The sequence below is a fragment of the Tupaia chinensis genome, unplaced genomic scaffold, assembly GCF_000334495.1.
Source record: "Tupaia chinensis unplaced genomic scaffold, TupChi_1.0 Scaffold000037_13, whole genome shotgun sequence".
Classification (NCBI taxonomy): domain Eukaryota; kingdom Metazoa; phylum Chordata; class Mammalia; order Scandentia; family Tupaiidae; genus Tupaia; species Tupaia belangeri.
In genome coordinates this window covers 434896-449480 of record NW_006159471.1, presented here as the reverse complement: position 1 = coordinate 449480, position 14585 = coordinate 434896, and the positions used below count along the sequence as shown (strand labels likewise).

The 14585-nt window shown below is 45.7% G+C and overlaps 1 protein-coding gene across 1 annotated transcript; it reads left to right on the top strand.

The window, feature by feature from the left end:
* The first annotated feature begins 2862 nt into the window (after positions 1-2862).
* Positions 2863-11280, top strand: CLC (Charcot-Leyden crystal galectin). The gene is given in 5 exon segments (XM_006140398.2): positions 2863-2877; positions 7346-7426; positions 7859-7939; positions 7941-8066; positions 11121-11280. Coding segments are annotated over 5 exon segments (417 nt in total). The 3' UTR covers positions 11235-11280.
* Positions 11281-14585: the final 3305 nt, after the last annotated feature.

Below are 14585 nucleotides of genomic sequence, written 5' to 3'. Positions count from 1 at the left end.
TGGGGGTTGCTTTCTCTCTCTCTCTCTCTCTCTCTCTCTCTTTTCCTTTATCTCTGGTGAATACACATGCCCTATAGCAAAAAAAAAAAGCCATGTATATATTGACATATTTATAAAAAAATCAGTAATATAGAGCAGTGAAAATTAAGGAACTATAGATGCACACAATGATATGGATGGAAATGTGAACTAAAGATGCATAACCCAAAGAAGACCTTCGACATAAAGCACATGCAAGCAAAACCCAACATAGAAGTAACACTAAGAGGAAAGGCAGAAGAGTGGCAACCTGTGGGAGTAAGAAGGTCAAATGGAGAGAAAGGAACGTGGAGGAACTATGGCTGTTCACAATGTTCCATACCTTGAATTTGGGTGTGGGGGTGGTACATGAGTGCTAGTTTAATAATTACTCATCACAGTACATAGTTGTTTGGTAACCTGGATCAACTTTTCTTTAAGTGGTTTAAAATCACAATCAATAAAAAACTTTAAAAAAAAAAAAAAAGGAAGGAAAGAAAGATAGAGGGAGGGAGAGATGGATTCTAGCACATTCTTTCTTAACATTTCTAGTTTAGGTTTTGAAAATGTTTTCTCGTCGGGAACCAGCAGTTAGCGTAATGGCTATGTCGCTGGACTCCCACGTAGTCGACCGCGGTTCGTGTCCCGGACCCGGTGGCTTAAAACTCACGCCGGGCGCGTGTGCGTGCGTGTCCAAGATCCCGAGAGGAGAATGGAGGAGAAGGGATTGTGACGTGGCCATCCCCCCTGGGGGGTGATTTCTCACTTTCTGTCTCTATGTCTCTCTCTGTCTGTCTGGCGAGCGCACGCTCCCTACAGTGAAAATCTCTTTAAAAAGAAAAAATGTTTTCTCATGCTCCAAAATGAGAACTTGAGGAATGGTTCTCAAGTCCCCCACCTTAAGTATGGAGGACTTGGTTATGGCTGAAGTATAGGTTATACCTGTACTTATCCTTAGACAGACGTGGAACCAAGGAGTACATAAATCAAGGACTACAACTTAAGGATCTCACCTTTCTCCCAGAAGCTACAGGAGAAGCAGTGTCTAATATTTCACTGCACGTGGAATTTTCTCTACTTCTGTCCAGGTCTTTCTGAGGGTCAGTTTCTCTTTTTTTTAAAGAATCATTTTATTTAACTTTATTCGTTATTATTATTTTAAATTTGGCCTAAGAGAGACAAAGAGAGGGGAAGTGAGAAAGCAAGCCGCCAGGTCCAGGACTTGAATTGCCATCAGCCATGTGAAGTCCAGCACCCTTAACCACCACTCCATCTGCAGGCTCCCCTGAGGATCAATTTATATGCAACCCCAGAGCCTCAGGAAGAGAAAAGAGACAGATTTCCTTGTAGAGTCAAGATCCTTATCCTCAGAATCACCATATTTCTGTTACTATGCCAAGTCAGAAAAATGGATACCTGCTGGGTTCATTTTGTGGAGAAAAGTTTCAGTGAGAAGCATGGAGCCTGGATTTTCTTTTTAAAGAATTATTTTGTTGCGGGACCAGCAGTTAGCATAATGGCTATGTCGCTGGACTCCCACATAGTCAACCACGGTTCGCATCCTGGACCCGGTGGCTTAAAACTCACGCTGGACGCATGTACGTGTGTGCCCAAGAGCCCGAGGAGAATGGAGGAGGAGGGATTGCGGCCTGGCCATCCCCCCTGGGGGGTGATTTCTTGCTTTCTGTCTCTCTGTCTCTCTCTGTCTGGCGAGCACACGCACCCTATAGCAAAAATGTCTTAAAAAAAATTTAAAAAGAAGAATTATTTTGTTAGGACCAGCAGTTAGCGTAATGGCTATGTCGCTGGACTCCTATGTAATTGACTGCGGTTCAAGACTCAGACCCGGTGGCTTAAACTCACAACGGGCATGTGTGCATGCATGCCCAAGATCCCGAGAGGAGGGGGACCAGCGGTTAGCATAATAGTTATGCCGCTGGACTCCCACGTAGTTGACCGCGGTTCAAGTCCCGGACCCGGTGGCTTAAACTCACGCTGGGCGCGTGTGCATGCGTGTCCAAGATCCCGAGAGGAGAATGGAGGGGAATGGAGGAGAAGGGATTGTGGTGTGGCCATCACCCCTTGGGGGTGATTTCTCGCTTTCTATCTCTCTGTCTCTCTCTGTCTGTCTGGCGAGCACACGCACCCTATAACAAAAGCCTCTCCAAAAAAAGAATATAAAAAAGATCCTGAGAGGAGAATGGAGAAGGGATTGTGGCCATCCCCCCAGGGGGGTGATTTCTCACTTTCTGTCTCTCTCTCTCTCTCTCTCTTTCTAGCGAGCACACGCACCCTATAGCAAAAACCTCTCAAAAAAATTATTTTGATTAACTTTATTTATTTATTTATTCATTTATTAAAATTTGACCAGAGAGGGACAAAGTGAGAAGGAGAGAGAGGAGAGAGATAGAGAGAAAGCGCGAAAGCAAGTCACCATGTCCAGGACTCGAACTGCAGTTGGTCATGTGGGAGTCCAGTGCCTTTAACCACCATGCTACCTGCCAGCCCCTGGAGACTGGATTTTAAACCCACTCACCCCACCTCACACACACTTCATCACCTCCATTCGTGCATTTCCCCTGATGCTCTTTTGTGTCCTGTGTCTCTGTCACTGACATTTCTCTTACATTACAGACAAGGGCTTACATAACTGGTATGGTTGTAATCAAATCTGTTTCTGATACCCCAGTCCCTCCTACTCTGCTCAGAACCTTTGCTGGGAGGCACCTGAAAACAGGCACAAAGCCAGAGGGTGGGGCTGCAAGGGGTCATTTATATACCACAACTCAAGAGTCACACAGAAGACTAGACACAGCTCAGAAGGGCCCTCAGAAGTAAACAACAATGCTAGGGATACAGGTGAGTTGAAAAGCAACCACTTTCAGTGGCCCCATGTTACGTAAAAAAGGGAAGGAATGATAGATTTGATGAGGTGAAAATATGAGGATTTCGGGAACCAGCAGTTAGCGTAATGGCTATGTCGCTGGACTCCCACGTAGCCGACCACAGTTCGTGTCCCGGACCCGGTGGCTTAAAACTCACGCCGGGCGCATGTGCGTGCGTGCCCAAGATCCCGAGAGGAGAATGGAGGAGAAGGGATTGAGGCGTGACCATCCCCCCTGGGGGGTGATTTCTCACTTTCTGTCTCTATGTCTCTCTCTGTCTGTCTGGCGAGCGCACGCACCCTACAGTGAAAATCTCTCCAAAAAAAATATATATATATGAGGATTTCTATTCTGAAACTGCTGAAGTCGTGGATGTGTGGAAGAGAAAGAACCTGAAGATATGATGTCTGAGATGCTTGTGGAGTGCCCTGTGTTGCCTGGACCAGTGTAAACCTCTGGCAGTACTTGGAGGTGTCTGAGAGTGAACTCAATGGAGAGATGTGGGATTGAGACATTATGTGGGAGACAAACGGCTAACCAGAATGGGCATGTGTGTGAGTTGAAGGAGCAGGACTGTACATTTGTCTTCAGGGCTGTGACAGTGTGTATGTGAGTACAGTTCAGGGGCTGACTGAGTAGGACTGTGGAGAGGGACACTGTGACACTGTGAGTTGCATACTTTTGTGACAGTGTGACACTGAGTTGCATGCTTGTGTGTGTGTAAAATATTGTGTAACTGACTCTGATTAAAGGGTGGTGGCTCTTTCCATGTATGACAGCTCTGGTTGGCAGTGGGGGACTCGGAGACTATGCATTACACAAAAACTAATCGCTGAGCATTTATGATAGCACAGAGACTTTAGAATAAATACATCTTTAGAAGCTTCTTAAAAAGAGGGGGAAGGGGAACAGCAGGTGGCGTAGTGTTTGTGGTGCTACTGTGATTCCATTCCTGGACCCAGCACCTTCAAACTCACCCCAGGTACCTATGTATGTGTGCTCAAGGTCCTGATATGAGAGTGGAGAAGGGATTTTTGGCATGGCCATTGCCCATCAGGGGTGATTTCTCAATTTCTCTCTCTGTGTCTCTCTTTGTGGCACTGATGAGCACATGTGCCCTGCAGAAAAAATAAATAAATAAACAAATAAATAAAACTCTCTAAAAAGAGAGAGAGAGAGAGAGGTATTTGTGCATACCCCAAATCCTTTTTGCTTCTTTTTTAGAATTATTTTCTTTCTTTATTTTAATTAATTACGTTTGACCAGAGAGGGACATAGTGAGTGAGAGAGAGAAGAAAAACGAGAAAGCAAGCCACCAGGTTGGGACTCCAACTGTGGTCGAAGTGCAATCAACAAACTCAGACTATGGGAGTGCTGGATCTTCAGGCCAGGTCTGCAAACACCGACCCCTCCTCCTCCCTGCTCACATCTCCCCCACCTTCCACCTCAGTCCTTCTCATTGTGCTATGGGAGGATAAGCAGATATGGTCCACCAAGGAAGGCTGCAGGGTGACTTGGTTTCAGAAAATTGAGTCATCTGAAAGAGGAGAAAGCAGGATTTGCCTCAGTTTAGGCGGAGCTGACGGTAGACTTCAGTCTGTAACTTCTGATTCCCTCCAAACCCTTTTCTGTCCCACAACCTTTGTGTGCGTGCAGGTACTGGACTGTGTTCACAACCATTTGTACCCATTCTCCCTGTCTTTTTTTTTTTTTCAATTTGCTATAGAGCACATTCACTTGCCAGAGACACACAGAGAGAGAAAGAGACAGAGAAGAAAAGTGAGAAATCAACACACACACACACCCCCAGGAGGATGGCCACGCCTCAATCCCCTCTTCTCCAACCTCCCTTTGGGATTTTGAAGCATGCATACATGTGCACCGATATGATTTTCAAGCTGCTGGGTCTGGGACTCAAACTGCACAGCCAGCAGCCATTTGGGATTCAGCTGCCTTGACCATCACACCACGGCTGGCCCCTATTCTCTCTTTTTTAGTTAATTTTTATTTGCCAAAGAGCGTGTGTGCTCATCAGAGAGAGACAAAGATAGCAAAAGATGGAGAAAGCACCCCCAATGAGGAATGGTCACATTACAATTCCTTCTCCTCCAGTTCTCACTCCTTTAAGGATTTGGGCACGTGCATACATTACCAGAATGTTTTTCAAGCTGCCAGGTTTGGGATTTGAACCATGTGGTTATCCATGTGGTACCAAACTCCTTTAACCACCAGGACATGAGTTAACCCTATTTATTTTTTTCCATGAGAGAGAGGGAAAGTCTCAGCCAGCCCAGATCAGAGGCACACACACATGTGCCCTGTGTGTACCAAGAGTCCTTGGATGTGAATCCAAGACCTTCCTGTGTAGCTTCAGCATAGCAATGTTGAATTACTGCTGCACCACCACGGCTGGCCTATACAATTCTAAACATCCCACACACAGGGGTTTCCTTTCCTTTTTTTTTTTTTTTTTTCCCTGTCTTTTTTTAATTTGCTGTAGTGTGTATGCACTGGCTGGAGAGAGAGAGAGAAAGTGAGAAAACACTCTCAGAGGGGATGACCACACTGCTATCCCTTCTCCTCTATTCTCTAGGGATTTGGGGCACGCATGCACATATGCTGTGTTTTGTTTTGTTTTTAGAGAGAAATTTTTGCTATAGGGCACACACACTCACCAGACAGACAAGAGAGACAGAAAGCGAGAAATCACTCCGTGGGGGGGATGACCACACCCCCATTTTTCCTTTCAAGATTTGGGGCATGCATGTACGTACACCTGGTGTGAGTTTTAAGCTACTGGGTCCAGAGCTCAAAGCACAACTGACTATGTGGGAGTCCAGTGACATAACCATTACTCCATCTGTTGGTCCTCCCAGTGTATTTTTCAAGCCTGAGTACCAGGCCTAGGACTCAAACTATGCAGTTAACCACGTGAAATCTAACCACCTTAAACCACCACACCACCAGCTGGCCCCCTTTTCTGCTATTATGTCCCTCTCTCTTTAAGCAAGTGTTGCTTTTCACCAGAGTGAATTTTTGTAATTTTATATCCTCGGGTCTTGTTTTCACAATTTCAGATCATGGAAAACTATCAGTGGGTGATATTCCAGAAAGGGCCCTTCCCTTCTGATATGATCAAAGGTTTTACATACATTAACTTCTATTTCTGAGAATACCCTATGAGGTAGGAGTTTTTTTTTTTTTTGAGAGGTTTTTGCTAAAGGGCGCATGCGCTCACCAGAAAGACAGAAACAGACAGAGATGGCCACGGCGCAATCCCTTCTACTCCATTCTTCTCTCGGGATCTTGGGCATGCACACACACACACCCAGCATGAGTTTAAGCCACCGGGTCCAGTACTCAAACCACAGTCGACTACATGGGAGTTCAGCGACATAGCCATTACACTAACTACTGGTCCCTTTTCTTTTTTAAGAGAGGTTTTTGCTACAGGGCGCTTGAACTCTCCAGAGAGAAAGAAAGCAAGAAATTACCCCCCAGGTGGGAAGGCCACGCCACAATCCCTTCTCCTTCATTCTCCTCTCAGGATTTTGGGCACAGGGGCTGGCAGGTGGCATGGTGGTTAAGGGTGCTGGACTCCCACATGGCTGACTGCAGTTGGAGTCCCAACCTGGTGGCTTGCTTTCTCATTTTTCTTCTCTCTCTCTCTCACTATGTCCCTCTCTGGTCAAATGTAATTAATTAAAATAAAGTTCAATAAAGAAAATAATTCTAAAAAAGAAGAAAAAAGGATTTGGGGCATGCACACATACGTGACCAGCATGAGTTTTAAGCCATTGGTTCCAGGACTCAAAGTGCAATCAACTAAATACATGGGAGTCCAGTGATATAACCATTACACCATCTGCTGGTCCCAGTAGGAATTTGTACTGGGGAAACTGAAGCCGGCAGCATGCAAGTGATGGACCTAGGATCTCACTCCTAGTAAGAGGCAGAATCAGAATTTGAATCCAGGGGCACCAGCAGTTAGCGTAATAGCTATGTCCCTGAATTCCCATGTAGTCGACTGCGGTTCGCGTCCCGGACTCTGTGGCTTAAAACTCACGCCGGGTACGTGTGTGTGCGTGCCCAAGATCCCGAGAGGAGAATGGAGGAAAAGGAATTGCGGCGTGGTCATCCCCCCCCGGGGGGGGGGATTTCTCGCTTTCTATCTGTCTCTCTGTCTTTCTGACGAGCACAGGCACCCTATAGCAAAAACCTCTCCAAAAAAATAAATAATTTGAATCCAGGCAACCTGACTCTAAACCCTTGCTCTTCACTACCAACCTCTGTCTTTTCAAGGATACAGGGACCTGGCTGTGGTGAGGTGGGGAGAAAGAGGGTCCTTGAAGTTTGTCCTTCGATCTCCACCCTGTGGCACTCCTGGAAGGGAGTGCACACCTGGCCCTGCCCTTCACATCCACTCTCAATCCCCTTGGCAGGTCCCGTACACATGGCATGTGTCCTTGTCTATTGGTTCTTCAGTGACAATCAGAGCCAAACCTATGATGTCTTTCAGTTTGGTACTCTATAGTCCATGGGTGGGGGTGGAGGAAAGGTGAGTGTTAGAGCTTTGAGTGGCATCTCCTGTCAGAGTGATGTTAAAATATTTAATTAGTGTGATGAAGGCACAGTGCAGGGGCAGGTCCTGGAGACCATGACAGCACCAGGCCTTTGACAAATAGTTGCCAGACTGTGGGTGGGTCTTGAGGTCAGGGGAGAAGGTCACTCAGAAGCCAAGGACTTTTCAGGGATGGACAACCAGTGAGCCCAGGTCAGTGACTGCTGCTCCATTTTAGTCTTGGGCTAGAGGACAGAGCATATCAGTGCCCTGGACGGGGGGCTTCCTTCCACTGTGGGGAAGAGGTGGGCATGGCTTTGTCAGCGTGTTGAGTGTGTGCACTACTCAAAGAAGGGACCTGTCCCCCATGCCATGTGCTTTGCCCTTCAGAAAGGACCCACAAATGCAGGTGGGCTTCCACACTGAAGCTAACGAGAAGTCAGACATCGCCTTCCATTTCCGAGTGTACTTTGGCCATTTTCGTGGTAATAAACAGTCTTGAGGGTGGGAGCTGGAAGCATGAGATGAAATCCTCCCACATGCCCTTTGTGGATGACCAGTCATTTGACCTGCGCATGTTGGTGCTACACAATGAGTACCAGGTGAGTGACCCGGAAGCAGCCACTCCAGGGCCTCTGTGGGCTCTGGGGGAGGGTGTGGCTCTCCCTGGCTTGGCCCCAGGATTCCAGGGGTCCATCTCCCATAATATGTCTGCCTCAGGTTTTTTGTTTTGAGAGGTTTTTGCTATAGGGCGCGTGCGCTCGCCAGACAGACAGAGAGAGACAGAAAGATAGAAAGTGAGAAATCACCCCCAAGGGGAGATGGCCACGTCACAATCCCTTCTCCTCCGTTCTTCTCTTGGGATCCTGGGCACACGTGCCCAGCGTGAGTTTCAAGCCACTGGTCCGGGACGCGAACTGTGGGAGTCCAGTGACATAGCCATTACGCTAACTGCTGGTCCCCTGCCTCAGGTTTTTTTAAAGAATTATTTATTTGGGCCCAGGGACCAGCAGTGGGCATAACAGCTATGTCACTGGACTCCCATGTAGATGACCCTGGTTCAGGTCCTGGACCTGGTGGCTTAAACTCACACCAGGCACGTGTGTGTGCGTGCCCAAGATCCTGAGAGGAGAATGGAAGAGAAAGGATTGTGGCGTGACCATCTCCCTTGGGGAGTGATTTTTCACTTTCTGTCTCTCTATCTCATTCTGTCTTTCTGGTGAACGTACGCGCCCTATAGCAAAAACCTCTCAAAATTATTTTTTCTTTTTCTTTTTCTTTTTCTTTTTCTTTTTCTTTTTTCTTTTTTCTTTTTTTGGTTACAGGGCAAGTGTGCTCATCAGAATGAGACAGAGAGAGAGGAAAAGTGAGAAAGTAAGCCACCAGGTCCAGGACTCAAATTATGGTCAGCCATGTGGGAGTCCAGCACCTTAACCACCACGCCACCTGCTGGCCCCGGCCCCAGACTTTTAAGCACAGAGCACACTCTGCTCGTACTGACTTCCTCAGTTTTTTTCTTCTTTTCAAACCCTGGTTTGAGTCCTGACCCTGGCAGGTTAACAAATACATCAGGTACATGTTGTGCATGCCCAGAATCCTGACAAAATGGAGGAGGAAGGAAAAAAGATTGCAGGCCAGCTCCTGACATGGTGGTTAAGGAAGCTGGATCCCATAGGGCCAACCACATGGTTCGAGTCCCAGACTGGTGGCTTGAGAAACTCACCAGGTGCATGCACATATGTGCCTAAAATCTCAAAGGAGGGAGTGATGGTGGAGATGGGATACAGCATGACCACTCCTCCTGTGAAATGTGTTTTCTCCTCTCTCTCTCCTCTCTCTCTCTCTCTCTCTCTCTTCCTCCTCTCTCTCGTAAGCACATGATACTCTCTAGCCAAAAAAGGAAGATTGCTGCGTGACCATGCCCCTTTCAGAGATGCTCTCTTGCCTTCTCTTTCTTTGGCAAACATAATCACCTTCTGGCAATTAAATTTCTTTTTAAATACTGATTTTTTTTTTTTTTTTTTTTTTTTTTTTTTTTTTTGCCTTTTTTTTTTTTTTTTTTTTTTAGATTTTTGTCACAAGGTGCATGTGCTCACCAGAGAGAGGCAGAGAGAGGGAAAGTAAAAATCACCCCCCAGCAGGTTGGTCACCCCTTAGTCCCTTCTCCTCCATTCTCCTCTCAGGATGTTGGGCATGTACATGCCATGATTTCCAAGCCACCAGATCCGGGACTTCAATGGTGATCGATCATGTGCGAATCCAGCACCTTAATCACCATGCCATCAGTTGGCCCTGAATGCTAATATTTTATTTTTTGAGCCATCTGTACTATTCTACCTCTTTAAAGACAAGTTGGTGGGGAGGGAGGAGGCAGCAAGTGGCATGGAGGTTTAAGGCACTGCATCCCCCACATGGCCAGCTTTGTGAGTCAAGTCCCAGACTTGGCGACTTGAGAATCCTATTGGGCGTGCCTGCGTGAATAAAATTCCAAGAGGAGAGTGGAGAAAGGATTGTGGCATGACCATTCTCCCTGGGGGTGATTTCTCACTCCTCCCACTCTGGTGAATGCACTTCCCCTATAACAAAAACTAAAATTAAAAGAAAAAATTGAAGGGGCCAGGTGGTGGCTTAGTGGTAAATCAACAGCAAGTACTTGGGAGAGGTCCTGGGTTCACATCCTAAGTATGCCAGGGAAGAGAGAGAAAAACACTCGAGTTTCATTCTTTACCACCAGCAGCTCAAACTGGGCTCCTCGAAGACAAACTGGGCCATCGGCAGTAAATGGCAGTCAGGGGTGTGGAACTGAAACTTCTGCATCCAGTGAACTGGTCCTGGGCAGGCCCTTTGCAAGATACAGGGATTCAAGCTTCATTTGACTCGGTTCCTGATCATAGGGATCTTCTAGACTACAGGGAAGGCCAAGAAAGCACAGCCCGTGTGACATAGAATGATTGTAGACCCTCACTGGAAAAATGAGAGAAACACTGAAAGAGTCAGCAGGGCCACCAGGTGGCACGTGGTTAAGGCCCTGGATGCCCACACGGCCAACCATTAGTCAAGTCCCAGATCTGGCAGCTTGAAACTCACGCCAGGTGCCTGTGTGTGCATGCCCAAAATCTCAAGAAAAGAATGGAAGAGAAGGGATTATGGCGTGGCCATTCCATTCCCCCCGGGGAGGGTGGTGATTTCTTACTCCCTGTCTCTCTTGGTCACTTTGTCAAGTGCATGCACCCTATAGCAAAAATCTCTTAAAAATAAAAATTCAGCAACTTTCTGAAATCATCATTAAAAAAAAAGTGGTTGAGGCTAGCAGGTTACCACCTGGTGGTGGAGAGTGCTAGACTCCTACATGCATGTGCGTGCGTGTCCAAGATCCTGAGAGGAGAATGGAGGAGAAGGGATTGCAGCATGACCATCCTCCCTGGGGGGTGATTTCTCGCTTTCTGTCGCTCTGTCTCTCTCTGTCTTTCTGGTGAGCACACACACCCTATAACAAAAACCTCTCCAAAAAAAAGTGGTCTGTAAAAGAAATGTGTCTACTGGGTTTCGAAATATCATTAAGAGTTTTCTGGGTGGACAGTATAGGGCAAAAATGGAAAAAACCTGAAAATCTTAATGGATGGCACACCATTTCTAACAAACTTTCTCTCTTATAGGTGGTAGCAAATGGCCAACACTGCTACGGCTTTGCCCATCGACTTCAGCCAGGGTGTGTGAAAATGATGCAGATCTGGAGAGACGTCTTGCTGATCTCAGTGGATGTTTCTTAGAGAGGGAGGTGACCAGTCTTCCCCTCCGTCAAGGTCCCCCTATCAATGTGACCACAAGATTTTCAGAGCCCATTAACACAATGGTTCCTTCCCACTCCTTCCCTACATTTGGTCATTAAAATTTCACCAAAACTTCATAGGATTTCACTCTTGCCTTGGGGGTGGGGGGGAAGACTAATTGATCATCACCAAAAGTGGGGTGAGAGTTTTATGGAAGGGACCAAGGAATGGAAGAGAATAAATTTTTCTGTGACACAATGAGTGAGTGCCATGGTCACTGAAATGCTGGAGAAGACCTAACAACATCCTTATGTACTATCTATCAGACACGTTAATATAGGGGTAGTCAGTATGAGTTAATAATGGTTCTGAATATTAAAATACTAGCATGTTTTACCAATAAAGTGTTGATATAAAAATTAAGCAGAAGTTAACAACAGTATCAAAGGAAAAAAAGAGAAATATCCCACTGTGGGATTATGGCATCAGATCAATATTTTATTTTCAGGGGCCAACAGGTGGCATGGTGGTTAAGGGTGCTGGACTCCCACGTGCCCGACAGCAGTTTGAGTCCCTGAGACCTGGCAGCTTGCTTTCTCATTTTCCACCCCTTCTCTCTCTTTCGTTTTCGCTCTGTTTCTCTCTGGTCAAATTAAAATAAATAAATAAAGTTAAATAAAAGTTTTTTGAATATTTTATTTTCAGGGAGCACAGGATGAGTTATGTTAGTAAAAGTCGGAAAGGAAGGGTCCTTATCACGAAGGCCTTAAGTGCTAATGAGAGGCTTCTTTGTTCTGAGAACATTTACGAATCCTGGGAAGCTACAAAACTGGAACACAGTATGTTTTTCTTATGGCATCAGAAACCACCTACTGGAATCAGTAGGTGGCATGGTGATTAAGGCACTGGACTCCCACATGGCCAGCCACAGTTCAGGTGCCGGATCTGGTGGCTTGCTTTCTTTTTCCCTCTCTCTCTCTGCCTCTCTGAGTTCATGTACTCTATAGCAAGTTTAAAAATATAATAATTGGGGACCAGCAGTTAGCATAATGGCTATGTCGCTGGACTCCCATGTAGTTGACCGTAGTTCGAGTCCCAGACCCAGTGGCTTAAACTCACGCCGAGTACGTGTGTGTGTATGCCCAAGATGCCGAGAGGAGATGGAGGAGAAGGAATTGTGGCATGGCCATCCTCCCTGGGGGTGATTTCTCACTTTCTGTCTCTCCATCTTTATCTTTCTGGTGAGTGCACTCACCCTATAGCAAAATCCTCTCCAAAAAATAATAACAATAGGGGCTGGCAGGTGGCGTGATGGTTAAGGCACTGGACTCCCACATGGCCAATTACAGTTCGAATCCCAGACCTGGCAACTTGCTTTCTCACTTTCCCTCTCTCTCTCTCGTCAAATTAAGAATAATCATAAATAAAATTAAATAAACATTTTTTTAGAGGATTTTTGCTGTATAGTGCATGTGCTCGCCAGAAAGACAGAGAGAGACAGAGAGACAGAAAGTGAGAAATCACCCATCCCTTCTCCTCCGTACTCCTCTCAGGATCTTGGGCACGCACATGCACGCACCCAGAGTGAGTTTAAGCCACTGGGTCTGGGACTCGAACCGTGATTGACTACATGGGAGTCCAGCAACGTAGCAATTACACCAACTGCTGGTTCCCAAATAAATAATTTTTTAAAAATATAAAATAATAATAAATAAAATTAAGTAAATATTTTGAAATGAAAAACAAGAAACCACTTACTAAATGGGAGAATTAATAAAGACCAGGTGTCTGCCACACCTGAAGGCTGTCCCCCCCCCTCAACCCCCATCTTGCTGTGAAAGCCATTGCATGGAGAGAAATCCTGGTTTGAGAGTCAGGGGATATTAATTTCATGGGGCCTGGCACATAGAAGTGTTTAAAATAGGTATGAGAAGAGAATCCAGGTGTGAGTGAGTGGCTTCCTACAGGGTAAAAGTTCAAGAATAGCCAAGACAATCTTGAAGCATTAGCAAGACTTACCCTCACCAGATAGTCAGTAAATCGTATATTAAAGTGTAATATTTGGGGCCAGAAAATGGCATAGTGGTTATGTCGCTGGACTACCACATGGCAAGCTATGGTTTAAGTCCCAGACCCGGTGGCTTAAAAATCATGCCAGATGTGTGTGCATGTATGCCCAAGATCCTGAGAGGAGAATGGAGGAGATGGGATCACAGCATGGCCATTCCCCCCAGGAGGTGATTTCTCACTTTCCCTCTCACCATCTCTCTCTCTTCCTGGTAAATCCCCATGCCCTACAGAAAAAAATCTCTTTTTAAAAAAGTATATTAGGAGCTGACAAGGTGGCGTGGTGGTTAAGGTCCCAGACTCCCACGCAGCAGACCATGGTTCAAGTCTCAGACCTGATAGCTTGCTCTCTCACTTTCTTTCTCTCTCTCTCCCTTTCTCTCATCAAATTAAAAAATAATAATAAGTATTTTTAAACATGTACTATTGAGGTGCCAATAGGTGGCATGATGTTTAAAGGCACTGGATTCCCACATGGCCGACTGAGGTTCGAGTCCCAGACCTAGCAACTTGCTTTCTCCCTTTCCTTTTCTCACTCTCTGGTTGAAATAAAAAATGATTATAACAAATGGAATTAAGTGGTTGAATAATTATTTTCTAAAAAGTGTATTATTGATTATATAATTATAGTTGGATCATTTACATCAGTGGAGATAAGCAAATAAATTAATACAAGCCAAGGCCCAGAAACAGACCCAAAAGCATAAAGGTGGCATTACAAGGGAGCCTGAAAGAACACCTGGAAACTAGACACAATCTATACTTAAACTTTGTTTTTAAAGACTATTTATTTAATTTTATTTATTATTATCATTATCATTTAATTTGCTATAGGGCACGCATGCTTGCTGGAGAAAATGAGAAAGCAAGCTGCCAGGTCCAGGACTTGAACTGCTATCGACCATGTGGGGGTCCAGTGCCCTAACCATCATGCTATCCACAGGTCCTAGGCTGGAACATTTTTTTAAGAATAATTTTATTTATTACTACTATTACATTTTAAAACTTTTTAAAAATAATTATTTTAGGGACCAGCAGTTAGCATAATGGCTATGTCACTGGACTCCCATGTAGTCGACTGTGGTTTGCGTCCTGGACCCGGTGGCTTAAACTTACACTGGGCGCATATGCATGCGTGCTCAAGATCTTGAGAGGAGAATGGAGGAGAAGGGACTGCGGCCTAGCCATCCCCCTGGGGGGTGATTTCTCGCTTTCTGTCTCTCTGTCTCTCTCTCTCTCTCTCTCTCTGGCAAGCACATGCGCCCTATAGCAAAAATCCTCTCA